General features: G+C 39.3%; 13 protein-coding genes across 13 annotated transcripts; 10 read left to right on the top strand and 3 right to left on the bottom strand.

Annotated features, from left to right (window-relative positions):
• Nucleotides 1-143: 143 nt before the first annotated feature.
• On the top strand, nt 144-2,579 carry KQ657_004301 (phosphoprotein phosphatase; the record flags this gene model as incomplete). Its single annotated transcript, XM_043194975.1, has 1 exon — nt 144-2,579. The coding sequence occupies one exon, from the start codon at nt 144-146 to the stop codon at nt 2,577-2,579; it is 2,436 nt and encodes an 811-aa protein (XP_043050172.1).
• Nucleotides 2,580-2,807: 228 nt separating this feature from the next.
• Nucleotides 2,808-5,069, top strand: STE11 (mitogen-activated protein kinase kinase kinase; the record flags this gene model as incomplete). The annotated part of the gene is made up of 1 exon (XM_043194974.1): nt 2,808-5,069. One exon carries the CDS (start codon nt 2,808-2,810, stop codon nt 5,067-5,069), a length of 2,262 nt encoding a protein of 753 aa, XP_043050171.1.
• A 437-nt stretch (nt 5,070-5,506) lies between these two features.
• KQ657_004299 (protein kinase) lies at nt 5,507-8,089 on the top strand (the record flags this gene model as incomplete). The annotated part of the gene is made up of 1 exon (XM_043194973.1): nt 5,507-8,089. The coding sequence occupies one exon, from the start codon at nt 5,507-5,509 to the stop codon at nt 8,087-8,089; it is 2,583 nt and encodes an 860-aa protein (XP_043050170.1).
• Nucleotides 8,090-8,258: 169 nt separating this feature from the next.
• Nucleotides 8,259-8,708, top strand: GNA1 (glucosamine 6-phosphate N-acetyltransferase; the record flags this gene model as incomplete). Its single annotated transcript, XM_043194972.1, has 1 exon — nt 8,259-8,708. One exon carries the CDS (start codon nt 8,259-8,261, stop codon nt 8,706-8,708), a length of 450 nt encoding a protein of 149 aa, XP_043050169.1.
• Nucleotides 8,709-9,310: 602 nt separating this feature from the next.
• On the top strand, nt 9,311-10,368 carry KQ657_004297 (uncharacterized protein; the record flags this gene model as incomplete). The annotated part of the gene is made up of 2 exons (XM_043194971.1): nt 9,311-9,314; nt 9,614-10,368. 2 exons carry the CDS (start codon nt 9,311-9,313, stop codon nt 10,366-10,368), a joined length of 759 nt encoding a protein of 252 aa, XP_043050168.1.
• Nucleotides 10,369-10,407: 39 nt separating this feature from the next.
• On the bottom strand, nt 10,408-12,906 carry KQ657_004296 (uncharacterized protein; the record flags this gene model as incomplete). The annotated part of the gene is made up of 1 exon (XM_043194970.1): nt 10,408-12,906. One exon carries the CDS (start codon nt 12,904-12,906, stop codon nt 10,408-10,410), a length of 2,499 nt encoding a protein of 832 aa, XP_043050167.1.
• Nucleotides 12,907-13,268: 362 nt separating this feature from the next.
• VPS11 (tethering complex subunit) lies at nt 13,269-16,349 on the top strand (the record flags this gene model as incomplete). The annotated part of the gene is made up of 1 exon (XM_043194969.1): nt 13,269-16,349. The coding sequence occupies one exon, from the start codon at nt 13,269-13,271 to the stop codon at nt 16,347-16,349; it is 3,081 nt and encodes a 1,026-aa protein (XP_043050166.1).
• A 139-nt stretch (nt 16,350-16,488) lies between these two features.
• On the top strand, nt 16,489-17,805 carry KQ657_004294 (uncharacterized protein; the record flags this gene model as incomplete). Its single annotated transcript, XM_043194968.1, has 2 exons — nt 16,489-17,391; nt 17,800-17,805. The coding sequence occupies 2 exons, from the start codon at nt 16,489-16,491 to the stop codon at nt 17,803-17,805; spliced, it is 909 nt and encodes a 302-aa protein (XP_043050165.1).
• A 456-nt stretch (nt 17,806-18,261) lies between these two features.
• On the top strand, nt 18,262-19,272 carry KQ657_004293 (uncharacterized protein; the record flags this gene model as incomplete). Its single annotated transcript, XM_043194967.1, has 1 exon — nt 18,262-19,272. The coding sequence occupies one exon, from the start codon at nt 18,262-18,264 to the stop codon at nt 19,270-19,272; it is 1,011 nt and encodes a 336-aa protein (XP_043050164.1).
• A 295-nt stretch (nt 19,273-19,567) lies between these two features.
• On the bottom strand, nt 19,568-20,470 carry TRM8 (tRNA (guanine46-N7)-methyltransferase; the record flags this gene model as incomplete). Its single annotated transcript, XM_043194966.1, has 1 exon — nt 19,568-20,470. One exon carries the CDS (start codon nt 20,468-20,470, stop codon nt 19,568-19,570), a length of 903 nt encoding a protein of 300 aa, XP_043050163.1.
• Nucleotides 20,471-20,702: 232 nt separating this feature from the next.
• Nucleotides 20,703-21,476, bottom strand: KQ657_004291 (mitochondrial 54S ribosomal protein uL10m; the record flags this gene model as incomplete). Its single annotated transcript, XM_043194965.1, has 1 exon — nt 20,703-21,476. One exon carries the CDS (start codon nt 21,474-21,476, stop codon nt 20,703-20,705), a length of 774 nt encoding a protein of 257 aa, XP_043050162.1.
• Nucleotides 21,477-23,068: 1,592 nt separating this feature from the next.
• On the top strand, nt 23,069-24,598 carry DCR1 (ribonuclease III; the record flags this gene model as incomplete). Its single annotated transcript, XM_043194964.1, has 1 exon — nt 23,069-24,598. The coding sequence occupies one exon, from the start codon at nt 23,069-23,071 to the stop codon at nt 24,596-24,598; it is 1,530 nt and encodes a 509-aa protein (XP_043050161.1).
• Nucleotides 24,599-24,757: 159 nt separating this feature from the next.
• Nucleotides 24,758-25,951, top strand: KQ657_004289 (uncharacterized protein; the record flags this gene model as incomplete). The annotated part of the gene is made up of 1 exon (XM_043194963.1): nt 24,758-25,951. The coding sequence occupies one exon, from the start codon at nt 24,758-24,760 to the stop codon at nt 25,949-25,951; it is 1,194 nt and encodes a 397-aa protein (XP_043050160.1).
• Nucleotides 25,952-25,998: the final 47 nt, after the last annotated feature.

The raw sequence follows: 25,998 nt of genomic DNA, 5'->3' as shown, positions 1-25,998 counted from the left end.
ACCACTACCATAATAACACATGGGTAACTCGCACGGCATAGCCACTCGACCTTAAAACAAATGTAAAGCTAATTTGACAGCAATTTCTTGTCTTGGAGACTCAGCCAACCAATTCAACCTACTCGACTTGGCTTTAATCTACTATGGGTGTGGTTGGGATGCTACCCAAAAGATTACTTAGGTATCTGCTGTACTTGTTGACAGCTTTGGTGTTGTCTAGCTTTGTACTCTTGTTTGCTCATAAGCATGAATTGATAGTGCTTGATAATTATCTCCCAACTCACTTAACACCATCGTTCTTTCAACCTCCTAGTGAGTTGTACATTGTTGATGTTTCCATTAACAACTGTGCGAAATGGAATCGCAAGTCCAACACCTGTGGACTTCCCGGAGGGAAGTATGGACGTTATGGGGACTTGAAAAGCGCTGGAGGATGGATAAAAGTTCCTAAAGATTTAACGTTGGGCAAGAAGCTTTTCAGTAGAGAGTATCTTTCATATAAGCAAGTTCAACGGAAGTACTTTACCCAGGGACCAGCGGAAGATGACGTTGATCATGACGAAAAGGAGGAAGATTTGGAAGACCATGAATATGAAATGGTTATAGTAGATTTAGCTGTGGGTGATCCAATCAAAGATGCTCTCATCAAAGGCAATGAGAAGACAAAATATCCCAGATATGTTTTGGAAGACTTTGCATCTTCAAGAACGTTTACGGACGAAGACTATAAGGAGATGCTTGAGAATGGTGAGATCCCAAGTGGTGATGCATTGACATGGGATAAATCTAAATCAACTAGCAACCAGGTTTCTGGGGAAGAGATCAACAGAATTGAGAATGAAGCAGTAAGGAAGATGGATGAAGATAAGAAGAAGCAGAGTGAATTCAATTCTGAAACCCCAGAAGAACAATTGAGTGACGCTCTTATTCAAGATGAAAGTAAGAATTCAAAGGAAGAAGAAACTGAGAAGAACAAATCCAATGGAGCCCAATTGAACCAATTGGAAATTGAAGCGGAAGAAAAGGCAGAAATGAAGAAACAAAAGGAAGATTCGGAATCTGATGCAGAGAAATTGAATGAAGCTTTATCGGAAGAAGAACAGGAGAATAGGAAGAAGAATAAAAATAGGAAGAACAAGCAAACGGATAGCAATAATGCTCGTCCTTCTGAAAAGGAAGAACAGAAGAAAGCAAAAGAAGAAATGGATAAATTAATGAATGAAAAGGAAAAGGAAAAGGAAAGCGATAAACTTACTAAACGTGATCTTGGACGTCTTATTGAGAAGAGAAAACTTGAAAATGATAGACATGCACTTAATGGATATCATCATATACCTACTAAGGAAGAAATCACCAAAAAAGGTTGGGTTGCAAAATCTAATGGGGTTTGGGCTAAATATGGTAGGTATAAAACAAAGTATCCTGTCACAGCCATTGATTTATTATTTGGTCACGATGCCGTGGAACCTCGACCAAATTGGAAGTTGATTAAGACTCCATTACAAGGAATTAATAGTAGTAAGTATCCTGCTTTTATTACTTTCAGAAAGGGACCCAAAATGGACTATAAGAAGAATTATCGGAAATCATTGAATTTCAATTCTAATGGTAAGTTTAAGATTTTACAAGTGGCTGATTTACATTTTTCAACAGGGTATGGGAAATGTAGAGATTCTTCACCTTCCAACACAAAGAAAGGATGTCTAGCAGATCCTAGAACTCTTCAATTTTTGGAGTCAGTGTTAGAAATTGAAAAACCTGATTTTATTGTATTAACAGGAGATCAGATCTTTGGAGAAGCTTCACCCGATGCTGAAACTGCAGTTTTCAAAGCTTTACATCCATTTATTAAAAGAGGTATTCCCTTTGCTGTTACTATGGGGAATCATGATGATGAAGGGTCGCTTTCTCGAAGTGAGATCATGGGGGTTTCCTCTAGTCTTCCATATTCATTAGCTCAAGAAGGTGCTGAAAGTATTGCCGGAATTGGAAATTATGTGCTTAATGTTAGAGGGAAACATTCTCAACCATCGATGAGTTTAGTGTTTCTTGATTCCCATAAATACTCTCCCAACCCAAAGGCACAACCAGGGTATGATTGGATTAAGGAAAGTCAATTGAAATGGCTAGAAGATCAATTCAAATCTAAGGCCAGTCGTCAAGGATTATCTATGGCATTCTTCCACATCCCACTTCCAGAGTATCGGAATTTGAACCAACCATTTATTGGTGAAAACAGGGAGGGGGTCACTGCTCCTACCTATAATCTGGGTGCAAGATCTTTATTTGGTAACTTGGGTATTAGTGTGGTTAGTGTAGGACACGATCATTGTAATGATTATTGTTTGCTTGACACCTTCAAAGGAGATTTTCTGGAGAATAAAGTATGGCTCTGCTATGGAGGCGGATCTGGTGAAGGGGGCTACGGAGGCTATGGAGGTTATATCCGTAAGCTTCGAGTGTATGAAGTTGATAACAATAAGCAAGAGATCAAATCATGGAAGAGGAGTGAAGATGATCCCAATAAAGACTTTGATCACCAGATTCTTGTATCTGAAGGCCAAGTGGTTAACATGTAGGTCACTATAGATTAACAGCATCAACAGAGTAAGTACATCAACTTGTAGTGTATATACATAATCTGGTTCTGATCAACTACATTCCTGTTGTGCATGTTGGAAGTTGGCGATGTTTCAGATTATCGTGTTTCAAACAACCAATGACTAACCCCTCTACAGGATCGCTCAATGGACTCATCTGACTTGTATCACTGATCTGACTTGTCTCACTGATAGTCATTAACAGACATGAGTGTTAGCTCACCTAATGATAGCCCTGAAGTGTCAGGAGGTGACACTCATTCCAGTGGCAGTAGTCTGGGAAGAGATAAGGAGATCAAAGAACTTCGGAGTTGGTTAAACAACCATAAATGCCAACATTTGGCACCGCTTTTCATAGAGAATAACGTCACGTTGGACCTTGTAGCTGAATTAGATGAAAGCGGGTTGAGGAGTATGGGCATTACTAAAGTTGGTGATAGACTTCGATTAGAGTTGGCCATATCTTCATTGAAAGCCGAAAGTGTTCTGAGTAATGTTACGTTTGACGAGCTAACCAGGTTGCTCAACTTGAACTTGAACCTGAACCTTCAAGCCACTGAAAATGACAACAGTTCCAATGATATGTCTCCAGTTAATGATTGGGTGGTACTGGCTCATTCAAGTAATGATAACTTCCCACTACAGAATAATGCCAGTAAGCCTACAAAGGACACTAGTAAGACGATTACGTTTATTTCACAGGACGGGGTTCCTCGGAAAGCCAACATAGTCGGTTGTTTTAATGCTCAATCGATCAAGAGAAAGATGATCAAGAAGTTGGGGTTGAAATTACCCGAATCAAAGTTTGATACTTATATTCATGCATCCCCCACCAACAGTACCACTGATCAGAATGGACTTAGTATATTATTTGACGTTGAATTGGTTACCATTTGTTATTCTCCTGAAAGAGTTGAAAAGCATCGGATCATTCTTTGTCCCAAGTCCGAATACCCTTCAGAACAAGCATTGGAAACATCAAAGAGTATTTTGAATAAGTATCGTTTAATTGCTGATAAATTAACCTCTGAAGATTTAAGTGACTTCCATATGCCTGAAACCCCAGGAAGAGGAGGTGGACCTCCAAGAACCATTAGGAATTTCTTTGGTCAAAGGCCTCCAAGTGAATTGATTTCATCTAACTTGGCGGAATACTTTCCTGATGCTCATCAAAGTCAATTGGAAGCAACAGTTCGAAATTCCGTTAGACATAGTGTAAGATGGTCTAAGAAGTTCCATTTACCCACTCTCATTGGATCTCATAGTCCTTCAGCTTATTCTATATCTTCTGGAGACAATAAAACCATTAGGAAGATCCACACTGCTCGAACAATTGGTGATGTTATGGTGAATAATATCACTGCTATTGATGAAGCTGTGAATTCTCAAGAGAGTTTATTTACTAAACCTCCTAGTATTTATAATGGTAGTGATAGTAGATCACTTGTTTCTGGAATGTCTAAACGAGTTTCTATTGCTGCCAGTTTCACAGATGATGATAGGCATTCTCGAATAGAATTATTAAGTATTGATCTGGACTCCGATGAAAATGAAGATTTCATCGATGTTTATGGGAATTTCCAAGAATTACATGAATCCAATACTTTGGATTCCTTTGCTAAGGGGAATAAGAAATGGGTACAAGGTGCAAGAATAGGTCTGGGATCTTTTGGAACGGTTTATTTGGGTATGGATCCAATTACTGGAGAATTAATGGCAGTGAAACAAGTTTGTTTACCTGATAAACATATTGAGAGTAGTCGAACGACTCTGCAACAATCAATGATTGAAGCGTTACAACATGAGATGACTTTATTGAAGGATTTGAATCATGAGAACATCGTTCGATATTTGGGGACATCAATGGATGAATCTTTCCTTAACATTTTTCTAGAATATGTTCCTGGTGGGTCAGTTCAATCTATGCTTTTATCTTACGGACCATTTGAAGAGCCATTGATTCGAAACTTTGTGAGACAAGTTTTAATTGGTCTAAGTTACTTGCATGGGAAAGATATTATCCATAGAGATATTAAAGGAGCTAATATCTTAATTGATATAAAGGGAACAGTTAAGATTAGTGATTTTGGGATCTCTAAAAAGTTAACCGAAGATAATTCTGGTGGTGATGATAAACGATCAAGAAGAGCTTCATTACAAGGATCAGTTTATTGGATGGCACCAGAAGTAGTTAAGCAAACGGCTTACACCAAGAAGGCAGATATTTGGTCTGTGGGATGTCTCATAGTGGAAATGTTCACTGGGAAACATCCATTCCCTGAGTTCAGTCAGATGCAAGCCATATTCAAGATTGGAACTCATATTACGCCACAAATACCCGAATGGTGTACTAAGGAAGCCAAAAACTTTTTGGGAAGGACATTTGAGTTGGACTATAAGAAACGACCAGATTCAGTTGATATGCTCAATGAACCATTCATGAATAATTTGATCATGACCAAAAAGTAATCGACTACTATGTTATGTGCCTTATAACTCCGATCGGATGTTAAGTCCTGTATCAGGCCGAACCGCACGGCAGTAACTAAACCCCGCCATATACGAATGATCATTCAAGACAGACAAATACTGTATAGACTTTGAGATAATGTAGAGAAGGTCACAGTACTGTAATGTTCTACGCATAGGAAGGCTCTACAACGTATATCAGTGTTTAGTACAGAATAGTAGTGCTATACAACGCAGCTGTGTTCCACTACTGCTTGTACCGTGGCAAAGTTGTTCCCGGACTCGTGCAGTGCAAAATAGTAACCGAACAGAAAATGGTTAGCGTTTTGGTTGTGGGGTTTAAGGTTTAAAGTCAGTCAGTCGCAGTGGAAAAACTCAATTGACCAACCCTCTTCTCTTTTCTATTAAGCCAACATTAAATTGTTCCCTATATCACCATGGAGATCCCATTGAAATCACGGCCTAAAGTGTCGATGGTGGGGCTCCACGATGAAAATAGCTTTGAAGCCACTCCCTTAACCATTGGAGACTCTTCAAGTACCATTCTTGGAGGTGTGGATGATAGGCCACCGTCATTACTAAACCCCAAATCAAGAGGTGGTACAACCACCAGTAAACCAATATCAATTATGCCAGAACATTTGAGCTCCGCCGCCACCGACGCCACCGATGGAGGTCCATTGACCAAATCGTTTCGATTAACAAGAACGTATTCGGAATCGGAAAAGAATAACTTTCATCTGATCACTGGCCATCGCATGTATGATGATGGGAAAATAAGACCCACGACTTCCAAAACCAATTCCTTCTTACATCTGGAAGCTGATGACGAAAGTCCATCTTCTTCTGTAGGAAGCAGCAGATTATATTCCAGGTCTCATAATGACTACACCACCACACCAGATTATGGCCAACCGCTTCAAGGGTTGGAAGATGAATACATTCCTGGATTAGACTTTTCGGCATTGGTTTATGAATGGGGTCGGAGCAACAGTGAACAAACCCTCCACCACAAAAACAATAATAATAGCAGAAGTAACATCAACGTAATATATGATGATCACAGTTTGAGTAGTTCAACAAGCTCAACAAATCCAAGTAGAGAGGTGTCTTATTTGGATTTGAATAAATTGCATGCTAAGGTTTCACCTCAGCCCATTGTCCGAGATCAAAAGGACTCCTTAGCGAAATATGCCTTTGGAAAGTTAGACAACAACAACAATAAACTCCGCAGATCCAAAACAACGTTAACAGAATACAGAAGAGATGATTCCAGAGGTCTGTTTGGAGAGCCTGCTTCCGATTCAAGGGATCCAATGGACCATAAAGTTAAACGACAAAAATCAGCTGTGGATCCAGTAACTGGTGAAGTGAATTATGAAGTAATTATGAATAGTTTACCTCAAAATTTCAACGATTTACCTTATTCCCAACGGAAGAAATTGGTTAAATCCTTTTCTGATTCTATTGATTATTCCCAATTTTCCATGTTTGCAAAGAGTTTCCTAAGTAAAGGAGGTTCAGGATCCAATAATAGTAGTTTTATTACCAGATCAAGAAGAGGATCTACAAATACCATTGCGGGTAGATTATTAGCCATCTCTTCCACCACAGATATGAAGGCCATGCCCGAAGAACCCAAATATAATGTGGACGAAAAGGGAGCCATTGTTATGGGTCATGTGTTAGGAAAAGTGATTGGTTTTGGAGCTTGGGGAACTATTAGACAATGCACTTCTCCAGAGGGGAAGATACTAGCCATTAAAATAGTCAAGTCAACTAAAGATACATCAAGATCAACCACTACCACAAACAATAATCAAGATGGCTCTTCGAAGCCAAATACTCCTAAAGAGAATGTCAAAGTCTTAACATTTTTCAAGAAAGAGATTGAAATATGGAAGACATTGCATCATAAACATATTTTGCCCTTATTGAAATATTTGGAAACAGAACATGCGATATTTTGTATTACTGAACGTATAAATGGGGGGACGTTGTTTGAGTTAGTTACATCTTGGGGTCCATTAAGCGGTGGAATACTTCAAACCCAGGGCCCAATCACATATCTGGTTACCCGAAGTTTGGATAGAATCCGTAAAGTCATAGGGTACATTAAACAAATCGTTGATGCAGTGATGTATTTGCATGGAGAAATGGGTATTGTTCATGGCGATTTGAAATTAGAGAATGTTTTAGTTGATGATTCCACTCCTGATAATCTTCAAATGGTGTTATGTGATTTTGGAATGTCCAGAGTATATGATAGTAGGATTAAATTAAGTCGAAGGAGTTCATTAAAAGTTTCTGAGATGGCCAGATCTCAATCTTCTTCAACAGCTATTCGGAAACCCTATCACGGTAATGATGAAAGTGTTGTACATTTATTTAAAGATGATTCTAAGATAGGGGTTTCCAATTTACTTAAAGTACATGGACCTTCTTTACAATCTGTTGATTTAACTCCAACCCAATCATTATCTCATTTCCATGATTATAACAGACATGGATTTGATTCTTCTGAAAGTGATATAGATTCAGATTTGCCTCATACTCACATTGGATCACTTCCTTATGCTTCTCCTGAACTTTTACTTCCATCTCCACCACCATTAGGTCCATCTGCTGATGTTTGGGCTTTAGGAGTATTATTGTTCACCATGCTTGTGGGTAAATTACCCTTTCAACATCAATATGAACCTCGCTTGAGAGCTATGATTGCCCATGGTAGGTTCAATGCCACACTTCTCAGACGAGCATGTATGATGGAATGGTTTATCGAGTCAAACGACGATGACAATACTGAAGGCAGTAGTAGAGACGATAAGCTTTCATATGCTTCATTTGGAGATCCAGAGAGAGAACGTACTATTGAAAAGCTCCATAAGGAATGGCTTACATTTGATACTGAGCAATATAGCTGGCTATTTGACTTGGTTTGTGGATGTTTGGAAAAGGACATCACCAAACGTTTGGATATCAATCAGGTTAATGATACCCTTTATCAATTGACAAAGTAGTGAAAGTATTAATATATTAAAGAGCATGTAAAGAGGAGTTTGTTACGTAATAAAATGTAATAACAGCATCCAACTTTGTAATTTGCACGCACACGACCAGATCTATAATTAACGTCTTGAAATTAATCCACCACCCATTCATACTCATTTATATCATTCCCTCACCAAGATGGAATTGCCCGAGGGATACAACTTCAGAAGAGTGAAAGTGACAGATCACAATGAATATTTAGATGTGTTGCGAGTTCTCACAACTGTTGGAGAAATCAATGAAGCTCAATTCAAAGAACTAGTGGATCATTGGAATAGTGTTGAAGGCATATACTACCCACAAGTGATTACCGACACACAAGGCAAAGTTGTGGCCACCGGATGTCTTGTTGTTGAGCGGAAGGCTATCCACCAATGTGGGAAGGTTGGCCATATTGAAGACATTGCTGTGTGTAAACTGCAACAGGGGAAAGGACTTGGATTGGTATTGATTCAAGGATTGACTGCTATTGCTGAGAAGGAAGGATGCTACAAAGTGATATTGGATTGTTCTGATCATAATGTTGGGTTCTATAATAAATGTGGATATACTCATAGTGGATGTGAAATGGTAAAGCGTTTTGATTGATGGTTATATCACTTTTCCAAGTCTATATCTTTTCCAAAGCCTAGACATTGGTTAGTATCATAGAAAATAAAACTGGGTGTGGTAAGATGTACGTACTTCAAGTGCAATGATCAGATTACCTCTAATGACTGCAGTTCCAATATTCATAGTTTCTCCTCCAGGAAGCTCTTCCACTGTATTGGCCAATGTAATATTCATGAATAACTAGGTCATCATTGTTAGTATAAGCAAATAGAATCACAATATCCTTTGTACTGTTATACATACATCATAACCTCTTAAAGTTCCAATCACCTTTCGGGAACTATTGAGCTCTACTGAGAGTCGCTTGTCCATATACTAAACGTTAGTATCTTAATTATTTCATAGTAAAGACCCCATTGGCAATACATACACTCTTCAACTCGGGTCCTGATACCATTTTGGGATTGCTATTAAGAAGAGATCGTGTAGTAGTAGATTGATAGCCAAGTTTGATCATTACTGAAAAGTACATTACAAGTATGTGGTACACACACTACTTATATTTGACCATTGCTTCATAGTATATGAATAGTGTGTGTGTCTCTACACCACTAATACAAGTAGTAATAACAACTATAATGAGTATATTAATGCATGATTACTGTTGTATATGCATACGTTCGTACGTCTATCGTAAACTATAGAATTGAAGCAGTCATAATCAATAAAGTCGTGCATGCACCAGATACATCAGAGTCATAGCTACTTGTATACCCTAACTACGTGCCCTTGTAGGAACGTATATATACATATATATATAGGTAATTTCTGTACTTGTTCTATGGCACATGAAACTTCAGCAGAAGCTGTAAACCAAAGACTCAAACACTCAATTGCAAACGTCCAAAGCCAAATCAAAAGCTATAGAAATTACATACAAGGTAATCGAATCAATGCTAAGGCTGCTGCTTCCTCAGATACGTCAATTAGATTAGAGATCAATAGCGTGGATGCTAATGACGATGTGCTTAAAGATTTGAACGTCTTCCCATCTACCGATTGGAAGGAACGCCTACAGCTAATAAAGGTGCTTTTGCCATACATTGAGTTTGACAATATCTCATCGACTGGAACTGAACCTAGAGTGATTAGTTGTACTGTACTTTCGCCCTTACTATTTCAACTCCAATTGAATCTACACATAGACTCCGAAGATGCTATCGTCGAGACCAAAGTCACGGGGTTACTTGCTGTTAAGCTTATGGCTCCTCAATATGCCTCGGTTTTAAAAACCAATTATATTTCAAGGAATAAGGTCCAAAATTTGTTGTATAGTCTCAATTCATTTGCTGCTTGTATTCACCGAAGAACCAATGCATTTGTTAAAGTGATTCGAAAGTATCCAGGTTTGGTGACGAATGTTAACCGAGACTCACTAGCCAATAACTATACTACTTATGCTCATTTAAAGAGTTGCGATGAAATAATCTTGCTTTTACCTGCCAATTCAATAAAGCTTTGCATATTCTGGAGCGTGGTCTTAGAGGACGAAATCACAGGAGAATGCACCAATACTATTAATCTAATTGGTCCAGACCCCAAATCCAATGAGCTCTTTCAAATGCTCTTGGAATCAAATTCAATGGTCAATGCGGTTTCATCTCTTCTTTCAACTTGCTACAATTACGTCTACTAATTGCTATAATTAATATTGTTGTTATCATTATTATTGTTATTAGGTGAACCTTATCTTCCCTTTAGCCAAATCAAAAGTTAATTTGGTATCTTCAGAGGGACTTTCATACTCCAAAATATACTTGCTAATGTCTCTTGCAAAACCAATTAAAGCATTGACAAATTCCGATTTCTCCAAGTTCCGATCACTTTCATGTATTGGAACATAAGTGTTATATTCAAACCGCGTGAAATCTATCATCTTGCCAGAAATTGGAAACTGAGGTTTAGTTGACTTCAATTTATTTAGTTTTGAGTTGACATTAATCATGTTGGAAGGCTTTGTCGCTACTGAATCTTCAGAAGTGGAGTTAGGATCCAAATGATTCACGGATGATAATCCCTTCAGTTCGGCAATGATCTTCCCTTGTTGAGTATAAATATAGCTTTCAAGTCCACTTGCTAATTCCTGTCGAATATCTTCCCATTCCAATGCCAATAACCCATTTCCGGATTCCACTTTATATTGGAAAAAAAACTTTAACCAATCTTCCAAAAGGTCTTTTCGAGACCCGAAATTAGATCCAGTAGCCTTTAATGCTTGCTTGATAACAGTCTGTGTCTTGATAATAATGTTCTGACGGAAAGAAACCAAAGTATGAGGATCTGGTTTGATCTCTAATGAGGATCTTGGTGGTGCAAACGATTCTAATATAGAACCCAAGTCTCCAATAGGATATTGAATACTACCACTAATGTCATCAGTTGGATATTTGGATGAACCAATAACGTTCATAGCATAAACATTCTTATCTGAATATTTGTCCTTAGAAGTTGGAAAGGGAAGATAATTCAATTCCAGTGAAGTACCACCACCACCAGAGATAGAAGGTGGTATAATAATTGGGTTATTATCACCACCAACAGATACAAGAGAGGTGATTGCTTTACCGTTTGTAGGTGATGAAGGAACTTGCATTTGGTCTCTCTTTCTGATTTTCCTCTTCTTAGCAACTGTTTTCTTCACCGAAGATGGTGGTAAGGAATGTTTCTTATTTTCTGCAGAAGTTGGTGTTGGTAAGGGCAATTGACTACTAATTTCATTATCATCAACACCATCTCCAAATTCCAAATCACCAGTAGGAAGAGCGCTTGGTTCTGATTTTCTTTGACGAATTGATTTAGCAACATATGAGCCACTGGCGTTGGTGCCTGAATCATCCTCCTTTAAGTATCTCATTCTTGTGTTGTACATGTGTTGGGAGAACTTGATTTCCAAGTCAGTATCACGATCAAATTCATCTAGTTTGGATTCATCAATGGATTCAACTGGAGGAATACTTCCAGCTCCAAAGGGATTAAGATCCAATTCTTCCTTAAGAAAGCTTGTTTCCAAATAGGTATACATCATCCAAAGAAACCGTTTAGCTCTATTTTCAGGGTCAATCTTAACGTTGGTGAAGAATTCCATAAACTCATTATTATCATAAATATTATTGGGACTTGTTTTCAAATCACTATAAAAGCGTATGGAATTCCCACAAGTACTCAACAAGAAGATAAGATGAATGATATTCGTATTTGGCTTTTTCCTTGGAGGATCTTCTAATAATTCCATCAAGTTTTTGTAAGTTACATCCAATTCACTCACTGCTTTTAAAATTGACTTCAACCGAGGAGTATCCTGTAAAGGAGTGATATACCCAGTGGTTGCATCTGTTTGAAGGGAAGGAATGGAATGATAAGTTCGTAAGTTTGATCTCATTTCAGGAACAAAATTGACAGTAGTGTTCATACGTCCAGCATTGACCAATAAACAGATTTTAGCCACAGAAGTGGCCATAGAAACGTCTTTTATCAAACGTTCTCTTAATATTTTGGAACATTTGGATGATTCAGCCAATGTTCGAATATACAACTCTGCAAACGTAAGTTTCTCGGTATTAACAGCATTGGGTAACGAACAATAATTGAAGTAGTTGGTGAACACTTTTTGTTCATTAGAGAAAAGAGCCTTTAAAAAATCATACTGAATATCTTTCCTCCAGAATGCTTCACCATCTGCCTTTTTTAAAGGTCTAAATCCTCGGAAAGTCACATTGGTTGATTTCCCCTTACCCTTTTTCTTTGTAGTTTTCAGCAGCGAATTCTTGGACGAATCATCATCATCATCGTCTCCATATTCTGTAGTATCATCCATTAACAAGGATGTGTTGGCGACGGTGGTGCCATTACCGGTACCCGTACCCGTACCCATCATCATAGGCAGTTCTGAATTGTGGCTGTTGAGAATACTGGACATATTAAGGGCTCTATGAGCCACTGAATGTGGTGGTTCTGGGGTCAGAGCATTGGCAGTAGAGTCAGTGTCGACTAACGCAGATATGGGTACCGTCTTGTTTTGTTGAGCAGGAGTTAGAGGAGGCTCAGGATGGGCCGACGACTCCTGATTGGATTGTGGACGAGAAAACGACTCCAGAGGCGGTGATTCCGGTTCAGGTTCCGGTTCAGGTTCCTTCTTAGCAGGTGTATAAGTATCGTGTATTGGGTCGTAACTCATGATGACGATAATAGCAATAAAAGGCTGTACCGTGCTGCTTTGATGCTCACAATAATAGTATACTGTAATACGTTCTTTTCTATATATCAGGAGGACACGTGTTCTAGACCCTTGCTCTAGTGGTGTAAGTTGTTTGTAGGTCGATTCAGTCGAGGTTAACTTTTCACCAAGCGAGCCCTTCAATTTAAATTTGGTCGGTCGCACAAACTTTCTGGGCCGACCAAACAATCCCGTCTGACTGAGACAAACTTGGCTCTACGACCAGTGGAACTACTGGATACAGCTTTAGCGTTCGACCTACGACTTATAGCATAAGGATCTGACGTACTTTTACTAGTGGGGGTATACAACGTCCGTTTACAATGACTACTGCGGCCCCGTTCATGGCCTCGTACCGTCAGTTGCAATTGTTTGATTACACTCCGCTACGAGACCCAAACATAGCGACACCAGACCTTCTATTTGCCGATTCAACTTTATCTGCCATAGTATCGACCGAATCTTATTTGGTGGTGGCAGTCAATAGATGCTTCCTCCGTATAGCAACGCCTCAATTACAATTAGTACGAACGGTGTTGGCGTATGACTACGAGTATCAAGTAACTTTCGCCCGAGTGTTCCAAGGAGACATATTGGTTACCTTAGCTGAAAGACAAGGGTCGCCCGCACATCTTAAAGTATGGGATCTCCAAAGACTCGTTCTGTTGCCACAAACTGGTGATGATGACGAATCCCTAAAACACAAATTCATCAGTCAGGCAACGATATCAATTGATACCACCAATGCCCATCCAATCAGCTGTTTCCAATTCAATGACGATTTGAGTATGGCCGTGGTGGCAACAGCCAATGGGAAAGTGGTGCTTATCCGAGGGGACTTGTTAAGAGATAGAGGTACTAAACAACGGTTGATATATGAAACCAATGACGCCATTACTGGGGTCGAGTTCAATAAGCTACAAGATATCATTTATATCACTACCACTACAAAGATCATCACTGTACAGACTACAGGAAGAAACCATGGCAAACCCCTTAGAGTGCTTTCTCCATCTACTGGTGTTAATATTGGATGTACTTCCATTGATGAGAAATCCCAAAACTTGATCGTGGGGACAACTTCAAGTATCAAGTACTACAGTCACGCTGCACGGATCTCGACGTTCAACTTTGAAGTTCCCAAGAAGTCTCTAATTAAGTTTGGTAAGAATTATTTACTAATGGTTACAACCAGCGAGGAAAATGATGACAAGAGTCAAGGTCAGTTGACTAGAGTTGTGATTTTTGATACTTTGAACAAACATATTGCTTTCAATTTAACCATTCCCAAGTGTCATATTAATTTCACATTTGTTCTGAAGTTTGAAGCTAGTTCTGCCTTTCAAACAGTATTCCTTTTATCCAGTGATGGAGTCCTTTATAAGCTTCTGGAGAAGCCAATAAACCAACAGATTGAAATCATCTTACAGCGAGATTTATTTCAAATTGCCTTTAATTTGGCATGTCAAAGAAACCTTTCCAATTCGTATAAACATCGGATTTTGAAGCTTTATGCTGATTTTTCATACGATAAACAGGACTTTGAAAAGGCCATTAGTACTATAATCGAGTGTCTTGATATCTATAAACAAGATTTGGACTCCATCAAGAAGAAGAATACGGCCATGGCCAATGACGAAGAGGATTTGACTATTATTGATGATAGTGAAGATTTTATTATGACCACTATCTCCAAGTTTAAAGCCATATCCAAAATCAGCTATTTAACGAAATTTTTGGTCAAGCTATACGATTATAAAATGACCAAAAATGATCATGTCACTCTTTTGTTGTGCTGTTTCTGTAAATTGAAAATGGGTGATGAACTTGATGACTTTATACAAAAGTTAGACTTAGATGAACAATCTGATTTCCAGGACTTGGATTTCCCATTGATCATTAACCTTTTCAAAGAATGTGGGTATTTCAAACAAGTGATTAAATTACTTTTGAAGTTAAAACAACATAGCTTAATTGTGGAGGTGCTACTTAATGATTTGAAACGACCTCGAGAATGTTTAACTTATTTGAAGACGTTACCGATTGATGATTTACTATTAATATTAGTTGATTATTCCAAGAAATTGTTTGAGTTTATCCCCATTGAAACCACTGACCTTTTAATTAAGGTGTACACTGGTAAATATATGCCATTACCAAGTAATCTGGAACATCCACTTGAATTACCTTCCAAAGTTAGTCCAGCTCCTTCAACCCAATCAGAGCCTACTTTGTCTTATGGTGCAGTTGCTAAAGATCTTCCTTCAACAAGTTATCGTGCACTTGTTGCGTATTTAAAGGGCTCAGATGAATCAAACGGTGATTCGGATGATCAAACGCTTGATGAACCAACATATCTACCTCCTAGACCTCAACTTATCTTCCCTGCCTTCATTGATAACCCTAGAGAGTTTGTGATATTCTTAGAAGCTTCAATAGAAATGTTTGATAGATTTCAAGGGAATATTAATGACAAGAAGGAATTATTGATTACTCTATTGGAGGTATATTTATCCCTTGCTCAGGATGAAACGATTGATGAGATTGAAAAGGAATCGTGGTTAGGAAGAGCTAAAGATTTACTTAAACAGTATCATTTAATACTAGACAAACCATCATTACTTCTTTTATCCACAATATACGGTTTCAAAGAGGGTGAAATTGCTGCTCAAGAAGATAGTGGTATGGAAGAGTCACTTTTCAGTTCAGCATGCTTAGCAGGTGATATCAATGGCTCATTAGATGTGATGAAAAAATATGGAGAGAAGAAACCACAATTATACAAATTAGCACTTCGATTCTTTATCAGTGAAGAGAAAGTATATCGACAAATTAGTAAAAGAGATTTTGACCATGTGATCAACAAAATTAAAGAACACAAGCAAATGGTCCCATTAGAGATTGTTCAATTGTTGGGAAGTGTTGAGTTCACTAATCTTGAATTAATTCGAGATTATTTACTTGATTTTGTTTCTGTTCAAAATAAAGAGATATCCAATAACCAGAAACTAATTGAATACTATGAACAAGAGTCTACCAGAATTACAGACCAACTTAATGAATTGAAGGCCAATCCATTTCTTATACAAAATAACAAGTGTTCCCAGTGTCAACTCAAACTTGATTATCCCATGGTTCATTTCAAATGCAAGCACTCATTCCATCAGAAATGTATGAACGATAACTTGATAATTTCACAGAATGTTGACTCCAATAAGCAGCATTGTCCCTTGTGTGTCAATGAACTAGACGAGATTAAGAGTACAAGACAGATGCAGTTTTCAATCAAGAACAACGATGAGAAGTTTTCTGCTGGTTTAGAATTATCGAATGATAAAATGAAGTTCTTGGCAGACTATTTGGGTAAAGGTGCTATGGAGAATGACGTTGAGCAACAGTTTTAGTTTGTTGCAACATGTTTAAGGTTCGGTTGCACACTGCTTCAGGACCGTTTCAACCAAAGAGGAACGGTCTTTATTTATGAGGTTCTAGTTACAATTTAGCAGTGATAAGCTAACCTAAATTTGAAGTACGCTATTCATCATGGGCTGTGATGGTACTACTCCAAGCTGGTTGATGAGTGTTGATCTCTGTGGAAAAGCAGTTGACAACTTCATCGTGGAAACCGAAGAAACTGTTGTTCGTATTAAAAGCTTTATCAAGTCTATTACGGTCCGATATGTTGGAATTTTAGATACTGAAGAGTTTGATTTAGTGGTGAATGATTTATATCAATTCTGCTTACTTTCAGACAAGTTTGTTGTGAGGATTCGACAACATCAAGACCTTAGAAAGTGTGATGTTGGGATAATCAAGGACTTTATTCAGAGCATTGATGTATTAATGATAAGATATGGCAGAACTATTGAATGGAGACAACTGCTTGTACATGGAGACGGTGACAAAAAGAGTATACTCATTCCCATGGAATACATTCGTCGACTCCCAGGAGCCATTAAGACGGTTTATGATAATTATAACCCTAACACTTGCAAAGACCATTATTCTGCTATGAGACAGCTTGGACTTCAAATGACAATATTGAGGGCCAATAGGTTAAAGGAAGAATGCTACAGTATTTCACTACCAAAAATAGAAAACTGGCAACAACTAAAGGAGTCATTGACTGATGATAATAATTATTCTCTTGGTGATCTAAAACTTACTCTGTACCTATGGGGTACGACAAGGGGTTCAGGAACCATTCCAGAAGTTTCAGCTGCTGAGAAACGAATCAGGGATGTGTGTGGTTGTATGGAAGCCCATAAGGAAAATGTGTTGGCATTCACAAGAAAGTTCAAGCAAATTAGTGAACTTTGGTTACAATTATTGGTTGGCTCAGAGTGTGAGATTCCCATTCGAGGAGGGTATATTGATTATCATGATCGGATCACGTCAATGAGCGAAGACACAGGCACATTGATGGCCCAAATGGAGGTTCAAGTTGTCAGTAAATTACGAGAAGGGTGCCATGAACTCTGTAGGATTCGCAGAAATGGGTGTGTTTCAGATCTGGAAATAGAATGTTTCAGCTGTCAACTAATTGACCTGTGCGTCATGAAATGGTTTCAGATTTATGTACAGTGGGTGTGTATATTTGCCAGTCGGAGTTCCTCCTCTTATGATGGCATAGTTCTTGAATATACCGAAAGAATGAATGGCACAAGACTTGCAGTTGCTCGTTACGCACCTGAGCTTGAGGAATTCTTTGTTCAGTAAGATGATGGACTTCAGTGGTTGCTGTTTGGTGCATATAAGTGCAGGAATCAGGTAATATACTAATTGAGTAATAGTAGACAATAATCTGCTGACAGCACTCATTCATTCATAGTTTGAGTTTACAACCTTTAACAGTTCTAACGTAACATAGTAAACGGTAACGTGGTAACTATAACAAGAAAACTGTAACATAAACTATACCTTAGTAACTGCTACATGTTCTACGATGCGCATCATGATGCCCATCACAAGCAAATTGTCACATGACACTTAGCCTCCTATCTACTCACACAAGTCTGAAGCAGAGCCTAAAGTTTAATTCTATTATGGCTACATGAACCTCATACTAACCGTATCGTCAAATAACGGCACCCTAAAACCAATTGCCATTGTAGTGCTCGCCATTCTCCCCGTGCTCCGCTCCTCTTACCCCTGACAAAGGTCGCCATCCTTCATAACTGAAATCAATACGCTCGTGTGCAAGATCAAATCCCCTTTGGAAAATTTGCCCGGAATAAAAATACTGTTGACGATTACGTTTAATTCTTTCCTGTAGTTCTTCTTTCTTTCCGTTAACTTCCATATAGAACATTCAACATGTCTTCTGCTCATGCTCCTTCTGTTCCTGCTGCTGCTTCTGCTTCATGTCCAGCATCTTCTTCCACCAAGTCCTCCACATGCTCTTGCCCCTTGTTAACATGGAAGAACCCTGTGGAAACTGGTAAAGTATTGGCATCCATTGTGGTTGTGTTGGTGGTGTTGAAAACTGTCAACGTGATCCCCGTGTTCTTCTACACCTTGGCTGGTTCTCTTGCATTGTCTGCTGTTGTTGAATACGTGTCTGTTTTGGTAACTGGAACAGGTATCGTATCAAAATATAGACCTACAAAGGCAACATTTGGTCCTTGTTTCAAGGAAAATGTGTTGCCTCAATTGGCAAGTGCGGTCAACCTTGGTGAACACATTGTTCAAGTTACAGTGTTCTCTGTTGATCCTGTTGCTACTTTGAAAACTGCTGGTGTTGCTTACATCTTGTATAAGGTGACTTCTTGGTTCTCTATCTTTACCATTGTTGCCACCAGTGTGGCTTTGGCTTTCTCTGTTCCATATATTTACTCCACCTATCAAAAGGAAATCGATTCTGCTGTCACTGAATACTCTTCTTTGGCTCAAGATAAGGCGGATGAATACTACAAGTTGGCCCACAAGAAGGCTGCTCCATATGCTAACCAATTTGTTGAGAAGACTGGACCTGTTGGTTCTTTTGTCAAGGCCAAGTTCCCAACTAGAACTGCTGGTTCTACTGTCAACTCTTCCAAGTACCCTGCTGCTGCTTCATCTGCTTCCGCTACTTCCACTACTACTTCAGCTACTACTACCGGTGCCTCCAAGTTCCCTGATGTTCCTGAATCTCAATTGAAGTCCACTACTGCTGTCAACACCACTGCTCCACTTACAGAACCTAAGGTCGCTATCAACACCACTGCTCCTCTTTCAGAACCCTTGATCCCCGCCAGCAACTCCACCGAGGTCCCTCTTGCAGAACCTAAAATTGTTGACCCAGAACACAAGTCCAAGGCTGATTTGCCTCAACCTACTGAATATTAGGGGCTGATAATTTAACCTAATACAAATTATCTTTCTCTTTGTATTTGGTGTTCTTGAGCATTACTTCTATTCTTTATTGTTATTGATTATTCTTTTGTTTTACAAGTTTTCTTCTCTTAGATGGAAAGAGCTTTCATTTAGTTAATTCCATCAGATTGAATTGAAAGTCTTTTTGATAAAGTGCTAATATCATAGACTGTGTCTATGTAAGCTTAATTGTTGTACCTTTGTTGTATTTTAACTGTTGCATCTTTTAGTTTAATTCAGCCTTATCCCTTATTATTAATTATATTGTCTATTCAGTATCTTCAGGTGTTGGCAATCTCTTAAAACACGCAACAAATTTACTTCCCTTGTTCCGAGTCACTTTTTGACCTTCTTCAGTAGCGTTATACATGATCTCAACACATTTATCCTGTTGCTCCCATTCTTTACTTAACCTCTCAAACATTGGGTGTGCTTCTAGATGCTTAACCATCCACAAATGTAAATCTTCAACATCAGTGATGGTATACACTATTCCACCCTCTCTCAACACATAGGCATATTCCGATAATAAGGTATTGGTGATGATCCGAGCCTTATGCTTTCGTTGTTTGAAATGGGGGTCAGGGAAGCAAAAGAACATCTTTTGAAGCTGGCCCTTATGGAAGAAGTTGGGTATAAATTTCATGGCATTACCTCTTAAAACCGAGATATTTTGGTAACCATTTGTGTGTTGGTTTTGTTCTCTTAAAGCTATGATTCTGTCTTCAACGTATTGAGTAACTTGAACTCTAATCTCCATTCCCAAGATCAATTGTTGGGGAAATTCAGGTGCTAATTTAATCATAAGTCCACCGTATCCACAGCCTATGTCCGCTATCTCCACCTGCGAAGTCATCTCATCGCGTTCTTTATCATAGAATCCAGGGTACATATTCTTCCACTCCATAGAATCAGGAGACGTTGGATAATCAAGACAATGGTCAGAAAAGGGATTTGAATGTGCTCTTTGACGGTAGAACCGTTTTCTGGGAAGTTCTATCTGGTTTTTATTCAGCTCACTGGCACTGATGGGTTCTTCTGATCCAGACTTAGAAATTGATGAATCATCTTGGAAACGAGTGGACTTGGCCTTCTTTCGAGTTTCTTGTTGGATTTCTCGGTAAGCCTTTCTACGAGAGCCAAGCTCGTTGTGTTTTCTCACCTCTGACATGCCGGTAGAGTAAACGGTTAAAGCAGGTGGAATGAAATGAGGTTATTATAGTCTGAAAAATTTTCGAGTACATCACTTCGTGCGACTCCAGCATACGCTTTATTCTGGTTGTATTAAGGGTATATACTAGGTGTATATACAAGTGTATATAATTGTATACAAGTATATAAACAGGTGTTATTGACATTATTGTATTGTTATTCCTTATGTACAGATATCTAATTACAAGAGTTCAGATCTTCTCAGCATCCTCTTCTTCGGGAGACATATCATCTTCCCTTTGCTTCATAGTCAAGTATAATGTAGTAGGAGTAGACTCCAAAGTTCTCACCAAACCAGCACCTCCTAATACGGTCAAGACTCCAACCAATTGGGCTTGTAATTGTTCTTGAGTAGGCAATTCCTTGAATTCGGCAATTTGTTCAGTGGTAAAGACAGACGAATCAACCAGAGCACCAATTAAAAACATCCGTTCTTGTGCACCTTCAAGAATCTTCACCACACTCTTAACCACTGATGGATCAACAGTTGGAATAGTAATTATCCCTGTGGGACCATTTAAAAGCGGAGCTAAGGGATGCTGTTTATCCTTATTATTATGGTATGCTTCTGCAGAAGCAGGATCTTCTTCTTGGCTGTTTCTTAAAAACACATTATAGATACTATTTCTTAAAATATGTAATTTGGCTCCAGCATTGGTTAAATCGGTTCTAAACTTGTGGTTGTCCACTTTATTCAAATGACCGTGATGAACATACAAAATGATTTTGTTTGTTCTGTTCAAATGCGAGTAATAGTCCAAGAGAAACGTCTTTCGTGATAACACTGGTTTGAAAGTGTTTCTATTTTCAACTTGGTAGATTGGACTAGTGGGTGTAGAAGATGATGTAGTTAACGATCTTGATGATGATTGTGAGAACAAAGCAGTTCTGATGGAGCAAAGCGTATTCGAGCCACCTATACGCACTGTACGTGCACCTAACCCGGACACAAGTCCTCTTATCATTTGGAATATGTTATGGTATGATTACAGAGAGTATGCCAGTCCGTCAACAGGCTTGTATGGTCCAAAATTTTCACTGCAAATTTTCGCTGGAATGGTGGGGTAGTGTTGATACCGATAAATACGGATTGGGCTGCAAATGATAATCGTCCCTTTATGGCCCCTATAAGCTCCTACTCGTACGACTCTAGCTTTAGAGATCAATATCCAGTCAACACAGAACCAGACACTCCAAGATATAGGAGCCTCGGTACTGATATCCAATCTCTGCGGAACAGACGTCTTAGATCCCCAGCCACATCACCTCGTAATCTTATTCAACGGTAGCCATAGAATCAAAACCCCATTCAGTACCTCCCTTACACGTTCAACAACAAATTGTCAATAATAACAGAAGAGACGCCCCTATGGCCACCACGAGTCTGTCAAATCAACATTTCCAATACAACTCTACTTGATGCAAGTAACCATTTGTTCAATTGGTGGTAATGCCCTAGGCCTCTGGGAGAAGTGGAAGCTAACCCAAAATCTTCAAACTTTGTCACCACTGCAGAGGCTTACAAAGAGAAAGCACATGAAGATGGCAACGTAAAACTAAACAAACACGGGGTGCATGTCGTCGTTGTGGAACGAGTATTCGTGAAGACCAACTTTTCGGCGTAGTTTTTGAGACACAAGGGTAGTCAGAGTAGCCCAACGTAGTTATATTCATTGTTCCGGGCCATTGGAAGCTCCAATCGTAGCAACCAGCGCACTAGAAGATGTCCAGCTGTGATCTGGTGGGTTTTCTTCAATAAAGGCTGCAGGTGCCAATGGTCATCACAAGTCCGTGTCCAGTCGTATGAGCTACAAGGTATGCATCCGGTGCAGAGAGGATGTTGGGAAACTGCAATCGGTGTGCCAAAGCCATGGATGTTGATGAAACAGGCAAACATAACGTGTGCCATGCTTGCCGAGTTCCAAAGAGGAAGATGCTGGAAGGTGATTCAACTGAGGAGTACTGATTCTAGTCCCAGAGTTTCTATAGACAAATGCATATGCCACGGATGAAACCATATACTGTGTTGGGAAGTAGGAAGTAACAACAGATGGTATTAATCAAGGGTACGTGATTCCACAGTTGAAGATCTACGCAGGTCTCAAGAATACGATCTCAGAATGGTTATGCAAATAGTATTATTACTTATGGTGCATAATAATCTAGCATTGAAGCTATTAAAGACATGGCCATAACTAGTCTTCAAGTACGAGTTATTCCTTGCTATACAGTCTGAGACAATGATGCCTTAAGACATAGGCAACAATTCGCAAGGAAATTGCCCTTGTGTTGCTTTGAACCACGTTCATTTAGCGGGAGTAGAGGTCAGAAGTACCATGAAAGTGCCGAACGTAGTTATATATAATATATGAGGGAAAGGGGTAAAGGGGGTCATTAAGGAACCGTTTAGGCCCGCAAGATACCTCTACCAACTGATATTTGTCTAGGAAAGCTGCTCTGTATTTGAGTTATGCACGACCTGACCCTATTATATAATGATAGTAGAGATGATCTAGCCCATCAAGTACCATCATGTATACATTATTGTACGGTATCTATGAATGATCTTAAGACCAAACGAGATCCGCCTGCACAAGAAGAAACACGGGATCTAAAAAAGGCTCGTGTCCAAGAGATTCCCAAAATCACAGAGTTTCAAATCCAACAGATTGAGCACCATACAAGAACTCTTCAAAAGAGTCTAAAGTATTTGATAGAGAATGCCCCTGATTATCTTCAGTATCAACAGATACTACAAGCGCCCGAGACCGACGATATTGTCAAGTTTTCCATGAGAAAACCACTTTTACATCTTGCCAGTGTGGTCAAATCCAAATGGGAAACCCATGGGCAAGTCGGAGTGCAACAAATTATTGATGGTGATATTGATTTGACCCCAGAGGAAAGAAATGAGCTTTCTAAAGTCTCGTCCAATCAAAAGATGTCCAGTGTTTCTCAAGTCTCTACTTCAGCAGCTGCTCCAAATTATACTACTACCACCCCCATTAGAGGTATGCCTCCATTACCTGAAATCAACGATCCAGATTTACGTCAAAGGGTGTTCATTCACAAGTCAACTTACACCAATAAGCTATATTTGAACCCTGGTGAAATCATCGGTGCACATAATGAACGGTTGGAGTTTTTAGGAGACTCTGTGTTAAATCATTTGGTTACCAAGATGATTTTTGAAAGGTTCCCGGAAGCTTCTGAAGGAGAGCTTTCCAATCTCCGATCGCTGCTTGTTAAGAACTCTGTACTCACTGAGCTTTCTCTTAAATATGGGTTTGACAAGCAATTGAAAAGTACCATAAATGAATCGGACTTGAGAGACGGGAAACAAAAAATATATGCAGATATTTTTGAAGCATACATTGGAGCGTTGGCCCAAGATGGGAAAACTCCAGAGGCTATTCAAGATTGGCTTTCACAATTGATGGAAGGATTGGTTAAGGAATACGAATATTCAACCCAACAGAAAGAACCAATCAATAGAGATGCCAAAACAGAGTTGTATTCTATGATAGGCACGGCTTCCAGTCATCCTATATATGAAGTGGAACAGATGGGAGATGGGTCTAGAATTCCCTTTGTGATCTGCTGTAAGATGGGTGAAGAGATATTAGGTAGAGGAGTGGCTCCTGGGAATAAAGAAGCCGGACTTAGAGCAGCCATGTCAGCATTGAAGAATCGAGATCTTTTGGCCAAGTATAGTCATTTGCGTCTGTTATTAGATCGTGATGCATCTGTTGTCAAGAAGACACAAACAAATGATGTTAACAATACCAACGTCAACAACAGCAAAACTAGTGATAAAGATGGCTTATTTCCTATAACGGCAGACTCCGCTATACCTTTGATAACAGATGCTAAGAACCAGCTTTATCCGTATTTCCAGAGGATTGGTGTGAACCCTGAATATGTGTATTCAAAGGTGGGTGATCACTACATGTGTCAGTTGGTGGTTAAAGGGAAGGTGTACGGGTTGGCATATGCGTTAAGCAAGAAGGTGGCTTCACAACGTGCAGCCTCGATATTTATTGCTGATCAGGGGGCCCTTCATGCTATGTTAGATAGAGCATCATAGTTAGTAGTAGTGTGCACAGACCATGTCATCGTAAATGCACTACTCAATGTAACCATAGATAACCTGGTAAGCAAGCATCAAGCATCAACATACAAGGCATCACGTTATACGATACCCATTAGATACATCCAGATTTATCCCCCTAGTACCACAGTCAACATGGATAAATCACAATTCAGTACATCAACTAAAGAGCCTCCTATATCCAAATACGTTAACCTCAGTCATATCAATAATAGTGGTAGTAGACCAGATCCACCAATACCCTCCACGTCTTCGATGCTAACGTCTTCTAGAGAGCCTTCCATCAACACATTCACTTCGTTTCTGCCCTCAGTGCTTGATCTTCCGGCTATCATCACCGAGAAGGACTTTGGCCATACCACGCAGACATATTCCAATATGCTCCATAAGGCAGCGACCTTGCTGAAGGCATTGGACCAACTCAGTGGTGCTTATGCTGAGTTCGGCAGTGCCTTGGAGAGTACCGTACGCGAGTGCCCCAAGCTCCATCATCTGGGGGCGTTCTCTGAAGGTCTAGTCAATGCTGGAGGTCTTCAATATTTGGTGGGGATAGTGCTGCAGATATCAGGACGAGTACTTCGAGAGTCATTTGAAGAACCTCTTCGAGATTCATTAGGGCAGTTACAAGAGTACTATACCCACCATAGAGCAGATTACCAGACTCAAGTCAAGGAGAAGTCTCAGACTTTGAGAGCCATGGAGTTGGAGAATGTCAAGCTTCTGAAACTGAAGACTCGGAATATCTCAACTTATAAGAACAATTTGGTGAGTTTGACCAACCAATTGGATGATTTGGATCGACTTAAATATGAATACTATCGAGAGGTAAACGAGATGATTGAACGGTTTAATAACGAACAACTACTAGTTAAATGTGGTTCGTTTGTTAGAGCTCAATTGGAGTTACATGAAAGTATAGCGAAAAAGGGTTGGACTGGAGGTGGTCTTGAGGGTTTACTAAACTTATCGCCCGATTTGTTTGAAGTAAAGGCCTCTTATTCTGAAAGTGATGGTATAAATCATGACAACGAACAAAGAAATTATGATCAAGACGAGGATGTGGATGTTGACGAAGTTGATGATGATGATGATGGTGGTGCAGACATTTCGGTACGCACAATCACTGGTATACCATCAACAGATTCATTTCATAATCCAACTGATTCTATTCGAGGTCAATCGCTGGTTATCAATGATACTTCAACTCCAACCTCAGGTCCCAAAGGTGACGATGAAATCAACACTTCAACCACAGCAGATGAATCATTTTCTTTGCCTATAGTTAACCCTACCACCAATCCATTGTTACGACCTTTAGACGGTGTCTGACCCTACATGATGACATTATCCAATGTTTTCTGTGTTTATTAGACTCT

This window comes from Scheffersomyces spartinae (assembly GCF_019049425.1).
Source record: "Scheffersomyces spartinae strain ARV_011 chromosome Unknown scaffold_6, whole genome shotgun sequence".
NCBI lineage: Eukaryota > Fungi > Ascomycota > Pichiomycetes > Serinales > Debaryomycetaceae > Lizanozyma > Lizanozyma spartinae.
Note: the sequence above shows the minus strand (reverse complement) of the source record. Positions and strands in the feature narration are given on the sequence as shown.